At 35.8% G+C, this 22,213-nt stretch overlaps 1 protein-coding gene across 1 annotated transcript in view; it reads left to right on the forward strand.

Moving 5' to 3' along the window:
- The window catches only part of RRM2B (ribonucleotide reductase regulatory TP53 inducible subunit M2B), a 32,040-nt gene that overhangs the window by 4,750 nt on the left and 5,077 nt on the right, over positions 1-22,213 (forward strand). Inside the window, exons 2-7 of the mRNA XM_024756609.1 lie at positions 4,604-4,744; positions 8,257-8,373; positions 9,114-9,247; positions 9,828-9,922; positions 12,616-12,749; positions 21,870-21,974. Coding sequence (XP_024612377.1) covers positions 4,604-4,744; positions 8,257-8,373; positions 9,114-9,247; positions 9,828-9,922; positions 12,616-12,749; positions 21,870-21,974 — 726 coding nt within the window. The remainder of the gene's footprint in view (positions 1-4,603; positions 4,745-8,256; positions 8,374-9,113; positions 9,248-9,827; positions 9,923-12,615; positions 12,750-21,869; positions 21,975-22,213) is intronic.

Raw genomic sequence — 22,213 nt, forward strand, 5'->3', positions numbered from 1 at the left:
ATTATTATATATAATAAGTTAAATAATATATATAGCTTGTATAATATAATAATAAGTTAATTAAGTTAATATATATAACATATATATTACATATAATATATTTTATATATTATTTTATAATTACTTATAAAATCAATGGAATAGTAAGTCTGTTTTGATGAACCCATCACTTTAAGTTGGTGTATAGATGATAGTTGAAGATTTATATCAAACTTAGTAAAGAATTACCTCACGTATTTTTCAGAAGTTCTCTTAATTCACTACTGGCCAATTCTGTGGATTTATCAACCCTGTAAAATATGTGGATACCCGTAGCATTCAAAATGCATATGGCTAGTATGCTGCTGTCTGATGCACTCACGTACTTCTGTTGCCACCAGGATCAGCTGTCTCTATTTCCAGTGCTGTTTATACCAGTAGTACTTGTTTTGTAATGACTAATTAATTTATTCATTTTTGAATTTTTAAATTTATTTATTTATTTTATTTTTGGCTGCGTCTGATCTTAGTTGTGGAACACGGGATCTTTTGTTTTGGTGCGTGGGCTCTTCGTTGTGGCATGCAGGCTTCTCTCTAGTTGCAGTGCTTGGGCTCTGTAGTTTGCTGGATGCGGGCTCAGTAGTTGTGGTGCGTGGGCTTAGTTGCCCCGTAGCATGTGGGATCTTACTTCCCCGACCAGGTATCAAACCAGTGTCCCTTGCAGTGGAAGGTGGATTCTTAACCACTGGACCACCAGGCAAGTCCTGTAGTGACTGTAATTTAATTAAATATGTGGAAGCTAGTAATATGTGAGTATGAAAAGAAAGTTTTTTCTATGAAAACTTAAACTGAGAGCTTTGGAAAATTCAATAAACATGAATTGTTAACAAATTCTGTAGAATTAGATGTAAGCAAACAAGTATAAAAAGATTGGGGAGAATCATAAAAGAGATAAGGATTTTGCACTGAGATTGTGCTACCCTAAGTGTGTTAAAACTAGAAAGTATAGGTGTTGCATTGTGCTGTCTTAATGTCAGAAAGTCTTGGGACTCCAATCAGTGTGACAACGACAACGTTTTGGCCTTATAGCAGAAGATTAGCAAATAAATGTAAATGTTTTAAGTGAAATCAAATAGTTTAAGGCATATATACTTTTCTTGTGATTCCTTAATTTAACCAGTTTTCAATTAACAGTTCTTAACTTCGAACAAGAGAGCTACTATTATGTTATTGTTACTATTAGCATTATTGTTTTTTTCCTTTTTGGTTGGTTTTGAAAAAAAAATCTTGGGTCATGCCTGAAAAATAGAGACAAATGTTTACAGGGTTTTTGTTGTTGTTGTTTTTAACTGCCTGTCTTTAATCTCGTGTTATTCTTCAGTTAAGCAGAGATAGCTAGAGAAACTTTCATCTGAGTTCATCCAAAAAAAAAAAATAAAGGACAACCTGGAAACACAAGTCCATGCATTAGTGGCTACCTTTCTGTATGGTATAAAACATTTCTGTCAGTTACTTTCATTACTGTTTTAAATGATTAAAAACATTATTTTTTAATTGAAGTATAGTTAATTTACAATGTGTTAGTTTACAGTGTAAAACAAAGTGATTCAGTTATACATGTATATGTATTCTTTTTCAGATTCTTTTCCATTATAGGTTATTACAAGAGATTGAGTATAGTTCCCTATGCTATACAGTAGGTCCTTGTAAAAACACATTTTAGAGTGAAATTTTAAATCTAATGTTTGTGACACTAGAGGGACCACATAGTTCTTAAGAGCACACTTGGAAAAGTCATTGTGAAGTGTTTTCTGCCTTTCTGGTTTATCTTCTTCTGTCGTCCTCCACATACCATAAAGTCCAGATATAGAAAGTTACTTCCAATTCTTAAAAATGTCATGTGCCATCATGCCTTTTTTCATATTGTTTTTTCTTCTAAAATATGGGTTCTTAGCCCACATCCACAGAGCATACCCTGCAGAGCCTAGAACTTTGGGATATGTGGTTCTCCTGACATTGTTTTAAAATGTGTGTGGATTTTTCTTAGCTTCAGGAAAATAAGCAATATGTCATCTCTAACCCAGTTCAAAAGTCTATGTTCGTGAAAGCCCCTCTCTTTACGTGGCAGTATCTCCTAATTCAGCTTCTTTTCTTAACAACCCTCCTAAACAAGTGATGATGATCAGATTAAATGACTTGCCTAAAGACATGAATAATACTTTGTGCTTATTGTAAGTGAACACAATTTTGTACTTTAATGAACAGTGTAGAGTGAAATATGGTCATTTGGTTCACTTCACATTCTGCCGTAGAGGCGGCAATTTCCAAAGTGTTGATTTTCAATCTTATCTTTACTGTCTTATCATTCACCTGTGAAATACATCCTCATCAACAGCACACTTCAATGATCTCATTATACGTAGTGATTTTAACCTGGTAAAGGAGAAGGCGAATGCATTTTGAGAAAGTTTTACTCTGAGATTATTGAAGCTTGCACCAGTTAAAAATCACTGCTTTAAGCCTTGTCAGTTTGGCTGGTAAGAACCAAAGTATCGCTTTGGTTCTTTCAACTTTATTTATAATGAAATCATTTTTATTTTCTTGCTTTTTCCTAAAATCAAATTTGGTGATTTCCTCCTCCTGTCATTTCACTGGTTACATCAGTACCATTTGTTAAATTAATTGTGCTTAGTAGGAGATATTACAGTTGGCCCTTGAATAACCTGGGGGTTAGGGGCACTGACCCTTGGTGCAGTTGAAAATCCACATATAACTTTTCAGTTGGCACTCTGTATCCATGGTTCTGCACCCACTGATTGTCAACCAACTGTGGATGGAATAGTATTGTAGTTTTTATGGGAAAATATTCACATGTAAGTGGACCTGTGCAATTCAAACCTGTGTTGTTCAAGGGTTAATTGTAGTGTTTACTCTTTTTAACTTTAGTTATCTCACTGTTTTGAATTCTGGTTTTTAGATGTAGGTGGCCCTACTAGCTGCCATCCATACATATGTATGGATGTAGTTTAAGGCGAGGCTTTGAGTTCAGACCTATCTCAGTTCTAATCTTATTTCTGCCACTTACCACTTGTGGGATCCTGGGTATGTTATTTATGTACTTCAAGACCTAGTTGTCCCATCTGTAAAATGGGAATACTGTTACTATTTGACTGACTTGTACAGATTAAGCAGAATAAGGTATATAAAGCATCTGTGTGGTGACAGTTCAAAAGCAGCCTCAATACCGGACCCAGAGGACATGGTCTTATGTGTATCTCCTGTTCTAGAGCCTGGAACTGCAGTGTCAGGATCTTACGGCTTTTTTGAGATTGCAGAGCCCTCAATGGCAACACAAACAAACAAAAAACTTGACCACTTCCGTTTTTAAAATTTGCTTAAATATTTGTGGAATGAATATTGAGTAAGTGCCAGGTACTATGCTAAGCTCTAGGGATTCCACAAGTGTAAAGTTGGTTTTTGCTGTTAAGAAGCATGGTCTAGAAGAGACTGTAGAGAAGTAACAGGGAATTAAATTGCAGTGAGCTACGTGCTATATTAGGCACCTAATCCAGGCCTTTGGTGTAGTGGGGGGAGGAGGAGATGTGAGGGCACTCAGAGGAGGCTTGCTTTGAGTGGTTATTAGGTTATTTCACTAATGTATTGTGGTCTTATGTTAAATTTTTAAAAATCTAAAGGTATCCAGTAATCTGAGCACAAGGTAAAGAGAAATTAACAGCCCATTCACTTACTTAGCTAATGTTTATTGATGTTACACTTGACACAGTACTCTGGGAACAACACAATATATAAAAACTGGTCTCTGCTCACTTGTTGATTATTTAAAAAAAAAAAAAAATATATATATACACACACACACACACACACACACACACACATACATATATGGCACTGTCCCCTTTTAGAGTGCCATCCTCTTTCCAAGCAGTATGTATTTAGGTATGTGTTTCTTACTTTATCCCATAGAGCTTTCAGACAGCCCCAGTGAGACCATATGCAGTAAAGGAATGTTAACATGTAAATAGCAAAAACCAATTGGTACATGGGAAGGGTCAGACAAACAAGGGCTACTAAGTTTTTGGTAAGGAGTTTTCAGATAAGTATTATAATTTCAGTTAATATTAGAAAAGAAAACATTAAAATTTAAAAAGTAGCTCATAACAGTAGCCTACTCATGCCAGCATTCTGTCTCTGTGAGAGGCACTGAAGGGGCATTTTGTCTACAACTTTAGAAATTTGTCCACTGTGACGTTTATGGGTCTAATTTTATACTTATCCTCAAAGTAACAATAATGACAATAATATTTTGAGAGATTACTATGCACCAGCCTCTGTTTAAAACACTTTTAATCATCACAATTAACCTCTAAGGTAGGTATTATTTTACTGATGAGGAAACCAAGGCTCAGAGAAGTTAAGGAACTTCCTATAGCCACACAACTAAGCAAACACCATTAACCAGCTACCACATAACAGTAAGGATTCAAGCTGGGGACACTGGCTCCCAAAACGATGCTGTATCCCGAACTTCCCCAGATGTGTGTTTAGATGTGAATAAAGAGGAAATCTCTCCATAAAATGGGTGCTTGTACTTTATTTTTCACAGAGGTTATCTTCAGATACCAATGAAAATGAAGAGCCACTCCTAAGAAAGAGTTCTCGCCGATTTGTCATCTTTCCAATCCAGTACCCTGACATTTGGAAAATGTATAAACAGGCACAGGCCTCCTTCTGGACAGCAGAAGAGGTAAGTAGCAGCACCGTCATCAGCAAACATGTTCTCTAGTGCAGTGTTCACATTTTCTGTTGCAGGACATTAAAAATGTTTAACTTACATTATAAGGTACATTGAATAAGATCAGTTGTATAAGATAATGTTTGAAATACAAATACTATTTGTACTAAATAGTACTAAGTACTAAATAGTACTAAATACTATTAGTACTAAATAGTACTAAATACTAAATACAGGGTTCTGCAATGTTTTGTGTTTAGATTACTGTCTATAAACATGTTTTCTGCTGCAAAAATGTCATCTCAGTCTGCCAGAATTTTACCTCCAATATATTTCAGAACATTTTCCATTTTTAAACAGAGTTTTGGTTTGCTGTGACCAAATAAGACTAGTCTTTACTTATGGTTAGTGGAATAAATAAAATTGCAGCCATAGCTAAAGCATGAAATAGTGAAAGCCTTAGAGACCCTCCTTTCAGATGAGAGGCTCATCTGATGGTGCAGAAGGAGCTGTCACATGGGGAGTTTGCCTGGGCAGGGCACTCGCTTCTGAGGTGCTGGCCTGAATTCACGGTGCTCCTCCCAGCCTGGCCCTGCCCTCAGCCACATCAAACCTGGCACAGCTGTGCTGACAGGACAGCTGTGGAATGTTTTCTTGTAGTGTGGCAATTTCCGCCTAGGAAATGAGTTGAACACAGCAAATCAGAAGACCCTCGCTGGTTTGGTAAAAGGGTAGTTGGTCATGCAAGCGGTTGCTCCATAGTCTGCAAATAATCATTGTCTTCATTTTTGAATACGATGGATGATACCTGTATAGCACTCTGTTCTCTGTGTGTGCATATTTATCTATATAGATAGATGTATCTATTTGTTTAGATATATTTGGATCTATTTATCTGTTTTTTGAGAAATTGACTCTTTACATATGCTGTTGAGAATGCAGACTCTGGAACCAGGCTGCCTAGGTACAAATCCTGGCTCTACCACGTTCTAGCTGTGCCACTGGCAAAGTTGCTCTGTGAAACCTCTCTGTGTATCCTCATCAGTAAATTGGGCTAATAGTACCTAGTTCTGGTTGTTAGGATTAACTAGAAGTGTAGAATGTTACTTGGCATTTAGCAAGCACCAAATAAATGTAAGCTATTATTTTGCACAGAAGGGGGGAGATTTATACTAGAAATCAGAAGGCGCCAATTTTGAAGCTTCTGTTACATTGATTTTACCCACCTACCCATCTTTGTTATTTTATATTTGTTAACGTTATTAACATCTTTGTTATACTGTAGTTGGCATGTAGAGCAAAAAACCAACCCAAACCCAAACTCAGCATTTTCAAATTGGGCCATAGTGCTAGGCACACCTGACTGTCTCTAACTGTGGTTTTTAGAAAGTTTTTTGTGAGATGTGGTTAAGAGAACAAACGGAGTACATAGGTGGCTTTTTCATTCATCATGTTAAAAAAATACTTGTGATACCTGGGTTTTTTTAATTCATCAAAAAATTTCTTGCATCTTTTAGGAAATGTAATATGTGTAGTACTATGACTTAAAAAACACTAATTTTTAAAAATTAAAATATAAAGTTGGTACATGTTTTATAGACAGCTGATAGAAAGATTCAAATACATAATTAATTGGGAAGTCAAACACATTTTTAGTTCCACATATTATTCATTTAAACAAATTATGTAAGTTACAGTTTAATCAACTCTAGATTTCATTGTTTTATCAGTGATTTAGCTTTATTCCTAAATATGCCTGATCATCGAAGCCTTGATTCAGAAGATAAAGTTCTGGTGTTTGGGGTTTTTTTTCAAAGCTACCCAGGCAGTTCTGTTAACCAGTAGTTTGTAATCAATCTTTAGATTGTAAAATTGAGAGTTTATTCAAATGAGATAAAGCTGGGGGAAAAGTTTTACCTTTTAGGAATGGAAAATGACTAATGTAGATAAGTTTAATATTTAAGAGAGAGCATATTGTAATATTAAAATTTAGTATCAGGAGTATAATACACAAAAACCAGGAAGATGTCAGTTAAACCCGAGTGAACTCTTAATAGAATAGGACATGATTTTTAGCTTACATATTTTAAAAGATGTATACAAATATTTCCTCTCTGCTCCATTGTATCCCCAACATTTAGCACAGTGTCTGGCATGTAGTTGGTGCTCAGTAAACATTTAAAAAATAAAGTAATGAGAAAAAGGACTTTGGAAAAGAACATAAATGATTGAAAGGATGAAACTTTAGTCTTTTTTTGAAATGGTGAAAGAGATTAGGGCTTTGTTAGAATAAATAAAAGAAGGACAAAAGACAATTACATATTTCAAATGTTTATGAGGTTATTATGAAACATACTTAAGAGATCTTCCTGAGACAAAATGATATCTACAAGGTACATTTAAAGACTATTTTACAATTGTAAATTTCACCAAACTCTAGAGTACATTTCTATTAATTCCAAGGACTAGTTCTAATAAACATTTTCCAAAATATTTCTATTTCCAGAGGAAGCCATATCTATAAATTGTTTTAAAACCCAGATTGTTATGTGCCTGACATTACTTCTGGGTATAAAAGTAGATTAGTCAGCAGTAAGGTAGCAGCTACAATTGCTTAGCAAGTGCCTAGTTATCTGTCTAACACAATGGTAAATATGTATAATATGTTAAAGAAATGGCTGCTGAAAGGCATTAGTTTATTCACCTCAGTTCCTTCTTGACTGTTTCTACTTTCTCCCCATTTTGCCCCTTCCTTAATTGCTTCCAGATTTTGGCTTTCCCCCAAGCTTTATTGATATAGTTGACATATAACATTGTGTAGGTATAAAGTGTACAACGTATTGCTTTGATACACTATGTATGGCAAAATGATTACCACCATAGTATAAGCTAACACCTGTATCCCATCACATAGTTACCATTTCTTTTTTGTGGTGAGAATAGGTTAATTTTAATATTTTGAAAGGACATCCTGGCCAGCTTCTCAATTAGCTAGAAGATAGATGTCTTCATAATGTTTTAATTTTGTTCTGTTCCTTTGTAACTTTCTTAGTTTGAGCTGCTATAATAATATCATAGAGTAGATAGCTTGCAAACAACAGAAATTTATTTCTCACAGTTTTGGAGGCTGGTGATTCTAAGATCAAGGTGCCTGCAGATTTGATATCTGGTGAAGGCTTGCTTCCTGTTGCATAGACAGCTGTCTTCTTGCTATGTCCTCACATGGCAGAAGGGGCAAAGGAGCTCTCTGAGGTCTCTTTATAAGGGCATTAATGCCATTCATGAGGGTGACCTAATCACTTCCTAAAGGCTCCACCTCCAAATATCATCACATTGAGGATTAGATTTCAATATGGACTTTGCGGGGACACAAATACTCAGTCTATAGCAAGAATGATGAAATTTTTTTCTTTTTCACATTTTACTGCCAATGAGATGTCCTACCTTAACTTTGAAATGGAAGTCAGTTTTCCATACTTCGAGAAGAATTTAAGTTAAAACTTTCGAAAATCTTTTTATTTCAGGTTGATTTATCAAAGGATCTCCCTCACTGGAACAAGCTTAAATCAGAAGAGAAGTATTTTATCTCTCACATCTTAGCCTTTTTTGCAGCCAGTGACGGAATTGTGAATGAAAATTTGGTAAGATTTTTGTTTCCACTTTTGTTCTCATTCAGCAGTTAGATAGTAATGGTGGTAAGATAATCAGACTGAGTCTGAAAAATGATGTCTTAGAAATGAACTTAACTCTTGAAAAAATTTTTTCTGATGAAGTGTCAGAGGCAAGGATACATTTCTGTTATTTGACCCCCCAAAATATCATGAAATCAAGCATATTGTACCAATCAAAACTACTTACAAGGCATAAGCATGAGTTTGAATTTACCCTTAGATAGTAATCCTAATAGAGAACCTGCACCTTAATAATCTTTCCAGAGCTCTGCAATAGAGCACTGGGTCTGGCTTCCCATTTTTAAACTTCTATTATGGTTGGTTAGAAGACATGCTTTCTTATTAAAAAGAATGGGAAGATGCAAATTTTCATTATAAGCTTGTAGGGGCTTCAGTAGATCTACTTAAGGTCAATTCTACAAAGCAAAATAATTATTTTTGGTAGATGTTCTGAAATTTATTTGGCTTTATAGGCAGCATCTCCACCTAATAGGTCAGTTTATTTAATTGCTTAAGAATATAGTATGCAACTAATTGTGGAGGGTTGATGGATTAAGTAGTCCTGCTTAAAATAATTCATAAGGTCTTTCTGACCTGTCTGTGGCATGACAGGTGATTTTTAAGTGGTAATTCTGATGTCCAGATTCTGATTTGCAGTGTTTAATGAGAGCCCATAGAATTGGATATATTTGTTTCCCTTATCTTCTTAGGTGGAGCGCTTTAGTCAGGAGGTGCAGGTTCCAGAGGCTCGCTGTTTCTATGGCTTTCAAATTCTCATCGAAAATGTTCACTCAGAGATGTACAGTTTGCTAATAGACACTTACATCAGAGATCCTAAGAAAAGGTATTACTGCTGGGATTTTATTTACAAAGGTTTATCCTATTGCTTGATTATGTTAATATTAAGGAACTAAATATTAGGGAACGATTATTCAAATATGGAAGTTTAGGAGTACAATATTTTCTATTGCTTAATAATGTGTTAGATTAAAAAAAACTTGTATAGGACCAGTAAATCTTTGGATAGTATATCTTAAAAAACTGTTCACACACTGTTCTGTTTAGAAATTAAATATTCTAATTTAGTCAATTTTGTATAAGACCAGATCCAAAGCACTAATTTGAGTTTTACTTTCACTTCTATGTTTTATGGACATGCAAAAATACAGAAAAACTACAGGTCTGTTGCATACCATAGAATTGCATAGAATCAAATATAGTCTGATTAAAAACAAGTAAATTGGAGATTCCCTGGTGGTCCAGTGGTTAGGACTCGGCGCTTTCACTGCTGAGGGCCTGGGTTCAATCCCTGGTCGGGGAACTAAGATCCTGCAAGCCGTGTGGCGCAGCCAAAGATAAAAACAAAAAAAAAAACCCAAAAAAACCAAGTGAATAACTTTGCCATTAATCTTTTGTTTTTACAGGGAATTTTTATTTAATGCAATTGAAACAATGCCATATGTTAAGAAAAAAGCAGATTGGGCCTTGCGATGGATAGCAGATAGAAAATCTACTTTTGGTATGTAGCTTTAATTTATATATGATCAAATTAACCTTGGGTTATACAATGCTATTTTACATGGTGTAGTATCACTATTCCTAAGAATTAATTCGAAACTGGTGAAAAATAATCTAAATCTATTATCTATTCTGTTTATTAAATTGAAAGTTGAAAGGTTAAATGTCAGCGCATAATTACAGGTAAATAAGAATCAGTCATATAGACTCTGACAAGAATATTAGAGCAAGACTATATGCTTTCAGTAATGTTTATTTTCCCTAAAATAAAGCAAGTCAAAGTCTTAACACTTTTCAGGGAACAAATATGTAAATTAGTGCACTCAACTAAGGCAAGAAACAGTTTGCAATAACAGGCTTATTTTTCACAGATAAGTTAAACGCAAACACCCTTTTGGGTAAGTTGAGATCCAATAACATTTTTTTACGGAAGCGATTAACATTGTTTCTTATAATATAAATATTTATTACATTTAATTAAAATATTCAGATATTTAATTTAAATAGCTCTAAGTACCTTTCTTATTTATTTCACAATTGGTTGTCTTTACTTTCTGGTTTTATTCATCATGTGGGGAAAGAGGTCTCAAAATTTTTGGTCTAAGTACTCCTTTGCACTCTTAAAAATTATTGAGGACTGGTTATATCTATTGCTATTTTCATATTAGAAATTAAAGCCAAGAAACTTTCAAAATATTTAATTATTAATGCATATTAAATTAACAGTAATAACCCATTGCATTTTGAAATAAATAATGTATGTTTATGAAAAGAAACACTGTATTTTCCCAAAAAATTGGAATGGTCTAGTTTTGGCCATTCCATTCTCACTGGAATGAGGATGGCCTAGTTTTCTATTTTTGCAAATCTCTTTAATGTCTGATTTAATCGGAGGATAGCTGGATTATATCTACTTCTGCATTCAATTTGTTGCAGAATGTTGTTTTGGTTGAAGTATATAAAGAAAATCCAACCTCCTTCAGATATGTAGTTAGAAAAAGGAGAAGTATTTTACCAGACTTTTCAGATTGTTGTGAATATGTTGTGTAGCCTTTGGAAAACACCACTGTATATTCATGAGAGAATGATGGTAAAAAAGATAAATAGTGTCTTATTATTACTATGAAAATAGTTTTGACTTCACAGACCTCCTGGGTCTGTGGATCTCCAGGGATCCCTGGACCACACGTCGAGAACCAGTGATGTAGTGTAAGATATGGGCAAGATGTAGTGTATCAGGGAAGAAACATATATGTCTGCATTGCTTTCAGTTCATTTCAAGAATGAGAAAAGCAGTGATTCTCAGTGTGCATAAAATCATCTGGAGAATTTGTGGAAAAATCCTGCCGATTCCTGGTTCTCACCAGAGAGTGATCTGCATTTTATACCCAGCTGATTTTCTCACAAGTGGATTGAGAAGCACATTTTGAGAAACATTGGCTTTAGAGAAAAACAAAGGGAAATGTCAGGGTGTTCAATATGCACTGAAAAGATTAGTGTGGATAGAAAATGATGGACAGGCTCACAAAAAGCATGTCTTTCATGATACTACCAAAGAAGTAACCTAGAAATAGAGAAAATAGAGGAGGGTGGCAGTCATCCTGTGACAATCTGCTTAGTTTTTTTAAAAAGTGAGATATACTGCTTAGTTTTTTAAAATATCTTTAAAGAACTTTAAAACATTAAATATATAGATTCAACCTTAATATACGTAATGAAATTACATTTCAAACATCAAAATAAGTATGAGTTACACAATCTTATTGCATTGCATCATAGAGGTTAGCTGTATCTTAAAAATGCATCCTACTTTCCTATCTCTAAAATCATGAGGCCTTTACAATTCATTACAGCTTTTAGAAGAAATGTTTTGGAACATTTGTAGCTCACATCTATTCTTGAAAATTTGTAAAATTTACCCCTCATAATCCTTTAATCTTCTCCAAAAAGAATAGCCTTCTATAATTATTTCTGTTATGATTTTCATTCTGTAGCATTCATGTGAATGCGTAGAATAGTTAAAATGACAATGTTCCTCTTATTCAAAGTTTGTATAAAATTATAGTCTAGTTCCCTTATAGATGAACATTCACATGGCATCACATTTATGTCAATTAAAAATGAATCAATTATACCTATTACCTTATTAATAGCAAGATGAAAATATACTAATCTATGTTAAATTAATGATAAATCTCCATCCTAAAACAAATAAGTCACTAGTCTAAAGAGATATTTTTGTTTTCAAAAGGGTCAACAGAGCATAGTGTTCAAACATACATGTATGTACATATTGCATTCACAAACACGTACCTGCAAAAAAAAAAAAAACAAAGAAAACAAACAAACAAACACGTACCTGCACTCACAGGCACGTGTGGTGCACAGATATATCACCTCTTTTTTTGCGTGTGGAAGGCTCTCCTTTGTCCACATTCCAAGACCTGCAGGAGTCCAGTGTTGGACCTAAGACCTGAAGTTGACATACCTTTCTGCTCTAGTAGGTAGAGGTGGCAAACTTCCTCCTCTGAAGACTTGGCCGCAGCACTAACTTGTTGATTGTATTTCTTGGCAAAACAGTTGTGATATTATTATTAAAAAATATATATAAAAGTATATATTATACATATATAAGCTTGAAAATGTCTGCAGTATATGATATTTCAGAAAGTGAAACTATTTTTTGTCTCCCAGGGGAAAGGGTGGTGGCCTTTGCTGCTGTAGAAGGAATTTTCTTCTCGGGATCTTTTGCTGCTATATTCTGGCTAAAGAAAAGAGGACTTATGCCTGGACTTACTTTTTCCAATGAACTCATCAGCAGAGATGAAGTAAGGAATGAAGTATTCTTCTACTTATATTTGTAATCATAGCTGCTGTTCATTTATCTTTCCTTCTGCTGAAAATACTTATGGTGACACAAATATCCTGTTAATTAAAATAAAACAGGAAGTCATTTCTTCCTTGGATATTAAGACTCTGTGTTTTCTTCCTACCTCTCTTACTGTTCCTCCTCAATCTCTGCCCATCCTTATGTACCAATGTACTCCTGGGTTCCCACTTTGGTCGCTCTCCTTCCCTATACATGACCTCCTGGCTGATCTTATTTATTCCCATGGAATCAGCTGCCACCTAGATGCTCATAACAACTAAAACTTTATCTGTAGCCTGGTTATTCTTTCCTGAGCTCCAAACCCATAAATTCAAGTGCATGATAGACGTTTTCTCCTGGAAGGCTCCACAGATATCTCAAACCTAGTATCAAGCTCATCATCTTTCTCCTGAAATGTGTTCTTCCTGTTTTCTCTGTCTCATTGAGTGCCTCTACCTTCTACCCAGTCATACGAATTTGAAATTTGGGAGTCATTTTAAATTGCTTCTTTTTTTTTTCTTTGCTATATCCAGTCAGTCACTAAATCTTGTCTCCCTCTGTCTGCAACACTCTTTCCACCTTTTTTACCATTTTTGTTTTCATCTGTTGATTACCTTCTCACAAGTTGCCACTTAAAACTTTCCTACCCCAATTAGGTAAAACTGACCACTCTTTGCTCTATGTATTCCTTTGAAACCTGAACTTGTCCCTACCTTAGAGTCCATAACATGTATTGCACTTCTTTTTTTTTTTTTAACATCTTTATTGGAGTATAATTGCTTTACAATGGTGTGTTAGTTTCTGCTTTATAACAAAGTGAATCAGTTATACATATACCTATGTTCCCATATCTCTTCCGTCTTGCGTCTCCCTCCCTAATTGCACTCTTGTCTCTCTCCTCTACTGGACTCAAGTTCCTTGAGTGCAGAAACCTTGTCATTTATCTTTGTGTTCTCAGTGTTAGACAGTTATAGCCATTTGGGTCACATTTATTGACTAATCCTGGCTCCTTAGCTTATTTCTAAAGTGAATTTGTCAAGTTACTTAACTTCTCTGAGCCTCAGTTTCTTCAGTTATACACCTTAACAGGCTTTTGTTAAAATGCAATGAAACAATATGTAAAAGTACTTTTTGGGAATCCCCTCATAGTCCAGTGGTTAGTACTCTGTGCTTTCACTGCTAAGGGGGAGCGAGTTCAATCCCTGGTTGGGGAACTAAGATCCTGCAAACCGCATGGCATGGCCAAAAGAAAAAAAAATACTTTGTATAATTACTTTGTGTTGTTTTGTGTCTTTAAATTTCTAATAATTTTTATTATTAATGTTATATATGATTATTATAGAGAATTAAGAGAATAAAATCATTCAGTCTCAACACGCAGAGATAGCCACCTTCCATATTTTGTATTTCCTTCTGGACAATTTCCTACATTTAAACCTATGTAAATATATACAAACATATTTTTATAATTTGAGATATTCTGCGTTTTTCGTATTTTTTTGAGCTAAGATCATCTTTTTTCACTAAGCAGAATATTATGAACATTATTCTATGACATTAAGCATTTTTCAGAAACAGTTTTGTTAGATTATATATTACATATCCTAATGAGTACATGTATCATTTATTTGACTATAATTAGAAATTTAAGTCGTTTCCTGGTTTTTTGTTTGTTTTGCTATAATGCAAAATGACTATCTTTGTATATAAGCTTTGTCTCAATTTCATACTATTTTCCTAAGGTAGATTCCCTAGAAATAAAACTACTAGAGTATAAGGCATGAACATTTTAAAGGCCATCATACTCACTTGCAGATTTCTTTTCAGAAATCAGATAACAATTTGTAGCCCTGCCTAACAATGTATGAACATGTCTTTTCTTACTATACCCTTACCAGATTTACTTGTTAAATATTGGATAAATTTGATAGGAGTAGTTAGTATCTCATTATTAGTTTTAGTTGCATTTATTTGATTACTGCTTAGATTGAACATTGTTTTCATAGTGATACTAGTCATTTGTCTTTTTTTCTGTAGTTACCTGTTCTGGTCTTTTGCTTTTATTACCGTCGGTATATATTCCCAATGCACAGTAACTGATTAGGCTCTTTCAATAAGTATTTGTTTATTGAGTTTGTTATATTTATCACATGAATATAATATAAAATATGAATTTTGTTATATTTACTGCAAATATTTTCCCAGTTTGTCATTTGCTTTTTAATTTTGTTTGTTCTATTTTTTTTTTTTTTTTTTGGGTGAAGTAGATGAGGATAGCTTTATTTCTTTGCTGGGCAAAGGGGGACACAGTGGGCTCCTGACCTCGAAGAAAACTACATTTCTCTGTTCGAATCTGCCTTTGGAACTCAGGGAAGGTCATGGAGGCTGGAGTCTTGCCTACAAGAAATAGGGGACAAAAGGGCCTCCAAGCCTGGGAGCCCCACAGGGCCTCACTCAGTTTCACTCCACACTTTTCTTTGATATTCCTCAATCTTGAGGACAGATATTGGACAAGAAAGGGAACAATCATTTTGGATAGAGATGTTAATCATAAACAGAGGAACCCTGTTTTAGGGAGACTTGGTTTTAATCCTTACTTCGGTTTTTATCTTTCCCCAAATCTTTCAGGGAAGTGGGTGATGACTGTTCTGACTACTTCCTGCTCAGATGGGGCATAGTCCTGCCTAATTTTTGGGCAATAGATACCAAATTAAACATATTTGAGTTCCACATCCTGGGTCCGAGTCTTATATGATTAAGATCTCAATTCCTTGGTCCGGTTAGAGGTAAGAGTGACAACTGGAACTTTAGTAGACAGAATGGATCTCATTCCCTTAGGAATTCAGGATAGGTCTGAAGGTGTTTGGAACTGGTACTTAGGAGAGACTTGTTGTAGCCAGTTGTTTCCAAACTATCCCTTGTATGGTGAAAACCCATCAAGGCAATCCTGAAGACCTGGAAATAGGAAGCTGACCACATATCTAGCAGTTAGAATTATCAAAAAGAATCAGCATATGAATCTATAGGTAGAAGGTATGAGAAAGGCTAAGAAAACAGAATTTTCATTCTGCTTGTCGGAACAAATACTTGTTTCCCAAAGGGTGAGATGTCCACTTCTCGGGAGTCTGCTCGCTGGCTGTAGGCAGGCTTGGCTGGTCAGTCTCTGGTAATCTTCTTACTCTGGTGTGATGTACCCATGGCTTTACTCCATCCCATTTTAGAGAGACGTGAGTAGTAAGAAGAATGTTATAGGATCCCTTCCTAGGATCCCTTCTGTTTCTCTTTAAGCTGCTGCTTAGGTCCTTGCTCTTTCCATACTTTCAGCAGCACCTTGTCTCCTGCTTTGAGGGGATGCAAGAGAGCTTCCAGGTGAGGGGGAGACCTGTGGAACATAAACTCATCCATGCATACAGTTAACAATTGACCAGTCTGTTGTACATAGTGTTTAATTTTTTTCTTCCTGTGTTAGATGTTTCTCTTTTTTACTGTTACTACTTTTTCCCTTCTGGCTGGAAAGGCTTCTACTCAACCTTGATCCGGATGTAATCCTCTTAAATCTTTAGCCAAAATCTCATTGAAGAGGGTGAGGGAATTTTTAAATCCTTGTGGCATCTTTGAGTTTGACATAGCTCAGAAAATTCCAAGTTTACAATAATACAGGAATGAATGTGTCTGAAATCACATCCACAATGGTCATGTAGTTTTATCATAATTACTCCATTTTGACTCTCAAATGCATTCCCCATGTCAATGTTAAGGCAGATGTACAATGCACCTCTGAAAGGCCACAAAACAGGCCGCTTTTTACCGCTTTTTAAAGTTAAACCATGTATAGGCCAGAGTGACTTCCTCATACCTCAATATGTGCAGATTTTTTTCTTTCATTTCCCCTTTTGATTGCAAATCTTTCAGTAGAAGACATTGATGATCAAAATATCTGTCCCTTGGTGCCAGGGTGATTCAGCTGTTTGCCCCAGGTGTAGATCATGTCCCTTGGTGCTAGGCCTCCTTTGTATTTACCTAGTCAATCCACATTGGGGGAAAACTGATCAAGTATAGTGAACAAGCACAGAGGTATGTTAATGAGGACATGCTTTATAGGCTATACATTTTATCATTTATACCCAATTGTCACACAAGCATTGTACATGTGCTTTCAGCAATAGACCTAAAACAAGCAGTGGTACATGATGAGTAATTACACTCTGATACCTTCACTGGGTAGTTTTCCTTTCCTCCTAAACATCAGGGCAAAAGTGTGACTAACACAATAACTTTCATAAATTCAAACTTCAATTAACAGAACTAGAATTTCATATCTATTGAAACATAATCCTTTTCTCTAAAATTACCCCCATTTTCATAACCCAAGAGTCTCCAATTTCTGGAGGGACTAGGCAGAGATAAAAGAATATTTCAGTTTTTCCTACAGAGGTGTAATTTACCCAATTGTTCTAAGTCATAAGTAGCTTGAGGGGAAGGGCTTCCCTATGTCTGGGAAAACCATAAACATTATTTACCAGCCCACTCAGTAACTAATCCTTTTGCTAACTTTTTATGAAGCCATCAGATTCTCCATTAAGATTTTAAAATTTCTTAACCAGCTCAGCTGTATGATATGAAATTTATCAGAGACCTGTATTTGTCAAAAGGGGTCCTTCACATAAGCCTTCTTGAAGATGAAGTACCTTTGCAAAAGCATCAGAGTACCGCAACAGAAAGACTTAAAAGGGCTCAGTTAAGCATCTGACTGCAATGTAATTGGTAAAGAAACTTGGTTACAATAACCAGGATTACATTTAACTTGACTGGATTACATTTAATTTAACATACCAAATAATCCTAGTTAAATATTTCTCTCTGAGATGCCTCAGGGGCCCTCTGAAGAATCTCAAAGTTAGCTGGAGATCAAAAGAACCTTTAGAAACTGCCAAACAATACTTACTCATTTTATACAAAGTGAAAAGATTTCAAGGGCAAATAGGAATCTGGTCTTGCCCTAGCCCACTCCCAGCAAAATCCATTTACCCAACTAGATTTAATCCAATCTTTGAAAATCCTGATCATGCACAACTTTAAAAACATGTGCTTTCTTATGGAGAATTATTCCTAAAGAGTTTACCCAAAAGCTCTTATCTCACTTGCATTACTTAACATTGATGACTCTAAAGACATGTCTATGTTAATCAAACCAACAAGCTTAAGCCACCTTCAATAGCAGATATTAATTCAGTACTGAATATTTCCCAGATCATGTGGTCCTAAAATTTATCTTGGCCATTTTTCTAGACATTTAGATATAATTTGTAAGTGTTTACTTTTAAGTCAATTAGATAGAGCTCATTTACAAGTTAACTTTTATGTAAAGACTGAACCAGAGATCTGAGTTTTTTTGCTTGAGTTTAAAAAGGCCTTCTTTCCCTGCCTTTTTCTTCAGTCTCAGGAACTAGAGATGGTCTAGATAAAATAAGTGTTCTGGCGGGCCCAGGCACAGGGGGAGAGAAATAACAATTCCTTTTCATGGGGGAATAGCTGAAGATCTTCCAATTTTGTAAAAATACCCTGGGTGGGGTGTTATAAGATGGAACAGAGCTCTGATCACCCATAACAAGGCTAGTCCAGAAGGGAAAATCCCAACCAACATTCTGCCACAGGCCAAACCAGACACAATAGGACGGATTCCCTGGTGTTGTCACACGTGAGCCCTGTTAGTGAGCCCTGTTATTCAAAGACGTCTCAACCAGTCAATGTACTGACATGCATACTTACAACAAACATGGTCCCACCAACAAAACATGTACAACTCTTTTCTCAGTCTTCCTTATTTTCCTTTCCCTTCAGAAACAACCAGCTCTAGGCAAAATGACTTTCCTTTCTCTTTGTACCATCAGCTTGTTACCTAGCTGCTCACTTTTATTATGTAACTGCGTGAATGCTTGAAAATATGGAATTTCTCCTGTTTTTCTATTCCTGTGACAAAACAGCTCTAGCTGGAGAATAGTATAATAATTTAGGCTACCATTCAAAGACCATCTTTCCTCATTTGGGTTTCCCTGGTGGTGCAGTTGTTGGGAGTCCGCCCACGGATGCAGGGGACACGGGTTCGTGCCCTGGTCCGGGAAGATCCCACATGCCGTGGAGCGGCTGGGCCCGTGAGCCATGGCCGCTGAGCCTGCGCGTCTGGAGCTTAAGCTCCGCAATGGGAGAGGCCACAACAGTGAGAGGCCTGCGTACCGCAAAAAACAACAACAACAACAAAAAAAACAAAGACCATCTTTCCTCATTTTCAAGAATGTACGTTGGCCAAACAGAATTACAATAGAATTTCATTTTTTTCCTAGTTATAGGTTTAGAACTATAGGTCGATGAGTCTGCCAAGATTTTTCCCAGGGGGCTATCAGATGGAGAAAGAGGAGGAGAAAGAGGGGAAGGGGAAGAGGAAGAAGGAGAAGGAGAAAAAAAGAAAACGGAGAAGAAGGAGAGGAGGAAGAAGGAGGAGAAGGAAAAGAAGAAGAAGGAGAAGAAAAAGGAGGACTTCCTATATTTGATTGATAGAACACTCACGAGCAGACTGAAAACAAAACAGAACCCTCGCCAGCAGACGGAAGCCTTATGCCAGAAGAAAACAGACAGCACAAAGCTCAGAGTGGTTGCTTCCAAGTCCTACTTATCCCATGACCTTAGTCTAAGCTGCGCCTTACAGATGGGATTTCTGAAAGAGAAAATCCCCAGATGGGAACCAAACGTTCCCCAGATGGAACCAAAAGTTCTTCAGAGGGACAAAATTGAAGGAGCCTGAGAGTGCACTCCAAGGGACTTACCCAGACTCTGGCAGAGGTGTTGCGACATCAGACGCTATCTTTTCTGCTTCCCCAAAACAATTCCTAGGAGTAGGACATCCAGGGCGGTCCAGGCAGGAGGAAGAGAGGAAGAGAGGAATGTCCTCAAGGCAAAAAGGGCCTCGGCAGTTGCTAGGGCGGTCCCTCTTCCTCTGTCTATTCCCACCTCAGAGTTCCAGCTGCCAGGATGGCAGACAGGGTTATGACTGGGGGCTCGGCCTCCAGGCAAGGGTCCCAGTTGATCCGGCTTCTAGGGACACCCTCCCCGGACCGTCCCCGAGGCAGTCCCTTGGTGATCACCAAAATTGTTACCGAAAGCTTGGCCTCTCTGTATACCGGTGCCAAATCGAATCTCGGGACAGAGTTTTGGGTGAAGTAGAAGAGGATAGCTCTATTACTTTGCCAGGCAAAGGGGGACACAGTGGGCTCCTGCCCTCAAAAATTGTGTGTCCCTTGTTTGTTCTTTTAATGTACAAAACCCTGAAATTCGTGGGATCTACTTTCAGAGATGAGTTAAATAGTCACACATACTTTGGTTTTGGCTTTTGAACATTTAACTCTTTAATGCCATTGAAATTTCTTTAGTACAAGTATGGAATGTAATATAAATAAAGCATAGGATAAGTTAGAATGTAACTTAATTTTATTTCACACACTCTTCAGAAGTTTTTCCAATTCTCTTTAAGTAATCCTTCCTTCTCCATTGACTTGTGATGTCTTCTTTATTATATATTAAGACTTCAAGTATACTAAAATCTGTTTCAGGGCTTTTTCTTTTTCATTAACCTATATGTCAATATCATGCCATAATAAACTATTTTAATTATTGTAGTTTTTTATGTTTTGATAATTAGTAGGCTAAATCTCATAACTTTTATTTTTAAAGTGTTCTTAAAAGATTCTGCCCATTTAGTCTTCCAGATTAATTTTTTAACTTAAAAACAACCCCACTAGGATTTTGATTAGAGTCGCTTTAAACCTGAAAATTAATTTTATTCCCTTATTGATTTAACAATTACAAGTGCCTGCCTTTGACTTACTCATCTCTGTAATAGATAGCTAGCTGTCGGTTCTAATCAACACTACGTTGTCACCTTTCAGCAGTTCATTTGAAATGCAGCCTTTGGTAATTTGAAGTATCCTCTTGAGTCAAGTGGAGGGGGTATGTTTCGCTAGTAAATTTTCTAAGATTAGCTATTTAAAGAGGTTTTTTCCTAATGGTTTCTTCTGGTAATGACAATTTAACTAGGTAAATAATCCTTGGAAAACAACCCTTGATTTGAGTCTTATCTTTCAGTTGTCTGGGTTTTTGTTGTTTCATTTAGAAAAAGCTAAGCAGCTCTGATTTGTAATCCTCTAAAGCGTGTATTCCTTCCACCTTCTCCTCCCTTGTTGGCTTACAGATTCATTTCTTTTTCTTTGTAGTTTAGAAATGTTAATTGACTCTGCCTTGTTGTCAGTCTCTAATTGTTAATTTTGTTTAGAACTCCATCATCTTTCTATGTCTCTGACCTTTCTCTTTTTGTTTTTTTTTGAAATTTTCGTCTGTTGTTTTCAGCTTTATACCATCTGTTCTGTGTTTTGAAATCCCGATTATTGTAGGTTGAATCTCCTTGCTCTGTTCTCCAATTATTTAATTTCTATGTCATTTCATATATTTGCATAACTATTCTGTTCTCAAGGTATTTCACAATTTTGCTTTCTTTTGTCGTTGAGTTATCTGCAATGTCATTTCTGCTTTATACAGCTTCAGATGGTATCCTTAATTCTTCAGTTTCCATTTTCATTACACTGAATTTATTTTTATCTTGAGCCATTCTTGTTTAATATAACTTGTGTTTTTGAAATCTCTGAGTTTCACTTGTTCTTTAAATACTTAATTGTTTTTCAATCATTTCTTAATTTTTAAAAAAACACTAAAAATGAGTGAATTTGCATTTTGGTTCTTTGTTTTCCTTTCCAAAATGCTTTTGGTTGCAGATTTGTTGTTGTTAATTAATTCTTCTTTCATGTTAATGAACTGAGATTTGCTGGCATTGAAAATTTTTCATTATAGGTTATTATAATTGGCATTTTAATAAGGCTTGAAGAAAAGAAGTTCCTGACCCTGTTAATCCTTCTTCTGTCTTCCAGAAGTTCAGTGTTGCATTCCTAACTACTTTATATAATGCCTGATACATCACTGTGTGAAAATAGCTGATTAAACGTCCTTTGACAGTGATATTTTTCTTCTATTTTAGGGGCTTCACTGTGACTTTGCTTGCCTGATGTTTCAATACTTAGTAAATAAGCCTTCAGAAGAAAGGGTTAGGGAGATCATTGTTAATGCTGTTGAAATTGAGCAGGTAAGCAGGAAAGCTTACATAATTAGCACGTCTCTCTTTCTTTGATGTTTGTACCATTATTTCATTAGGTTGACGCATGAAATTGCCATTTTGTAGGTCAAAATAGGTATCAGCAATATTATATGGTCAACCTGGCAGTACCAATAGATGTTGTATTGCAGTTATTATGTCAACTTATAATTTGGTTTATAAGTCAGTCTTTATTATATATTAAGATCTTATGTATACTATAATTTGTT

Source organism: Neophocaena asiaeorientalis, unplaced genomic scaffold, assembly GCF_003031525.2.
Source record: "Neophocaena asiaeorientalis asiaeorientalis breed wild unplaced genomic scaffold, Neophocaena_asiaeorientalis_V1.1 scaffold29, whole genome shotgun sequence".
In the NCBI taxonomy this organism is placed as follows: Eukaryota; Metazoa; Chordata; class Mammalia; order Artiodactyla; family Phocoenidae; genus Neophocaena; species Neophocaena asiaeorientalis.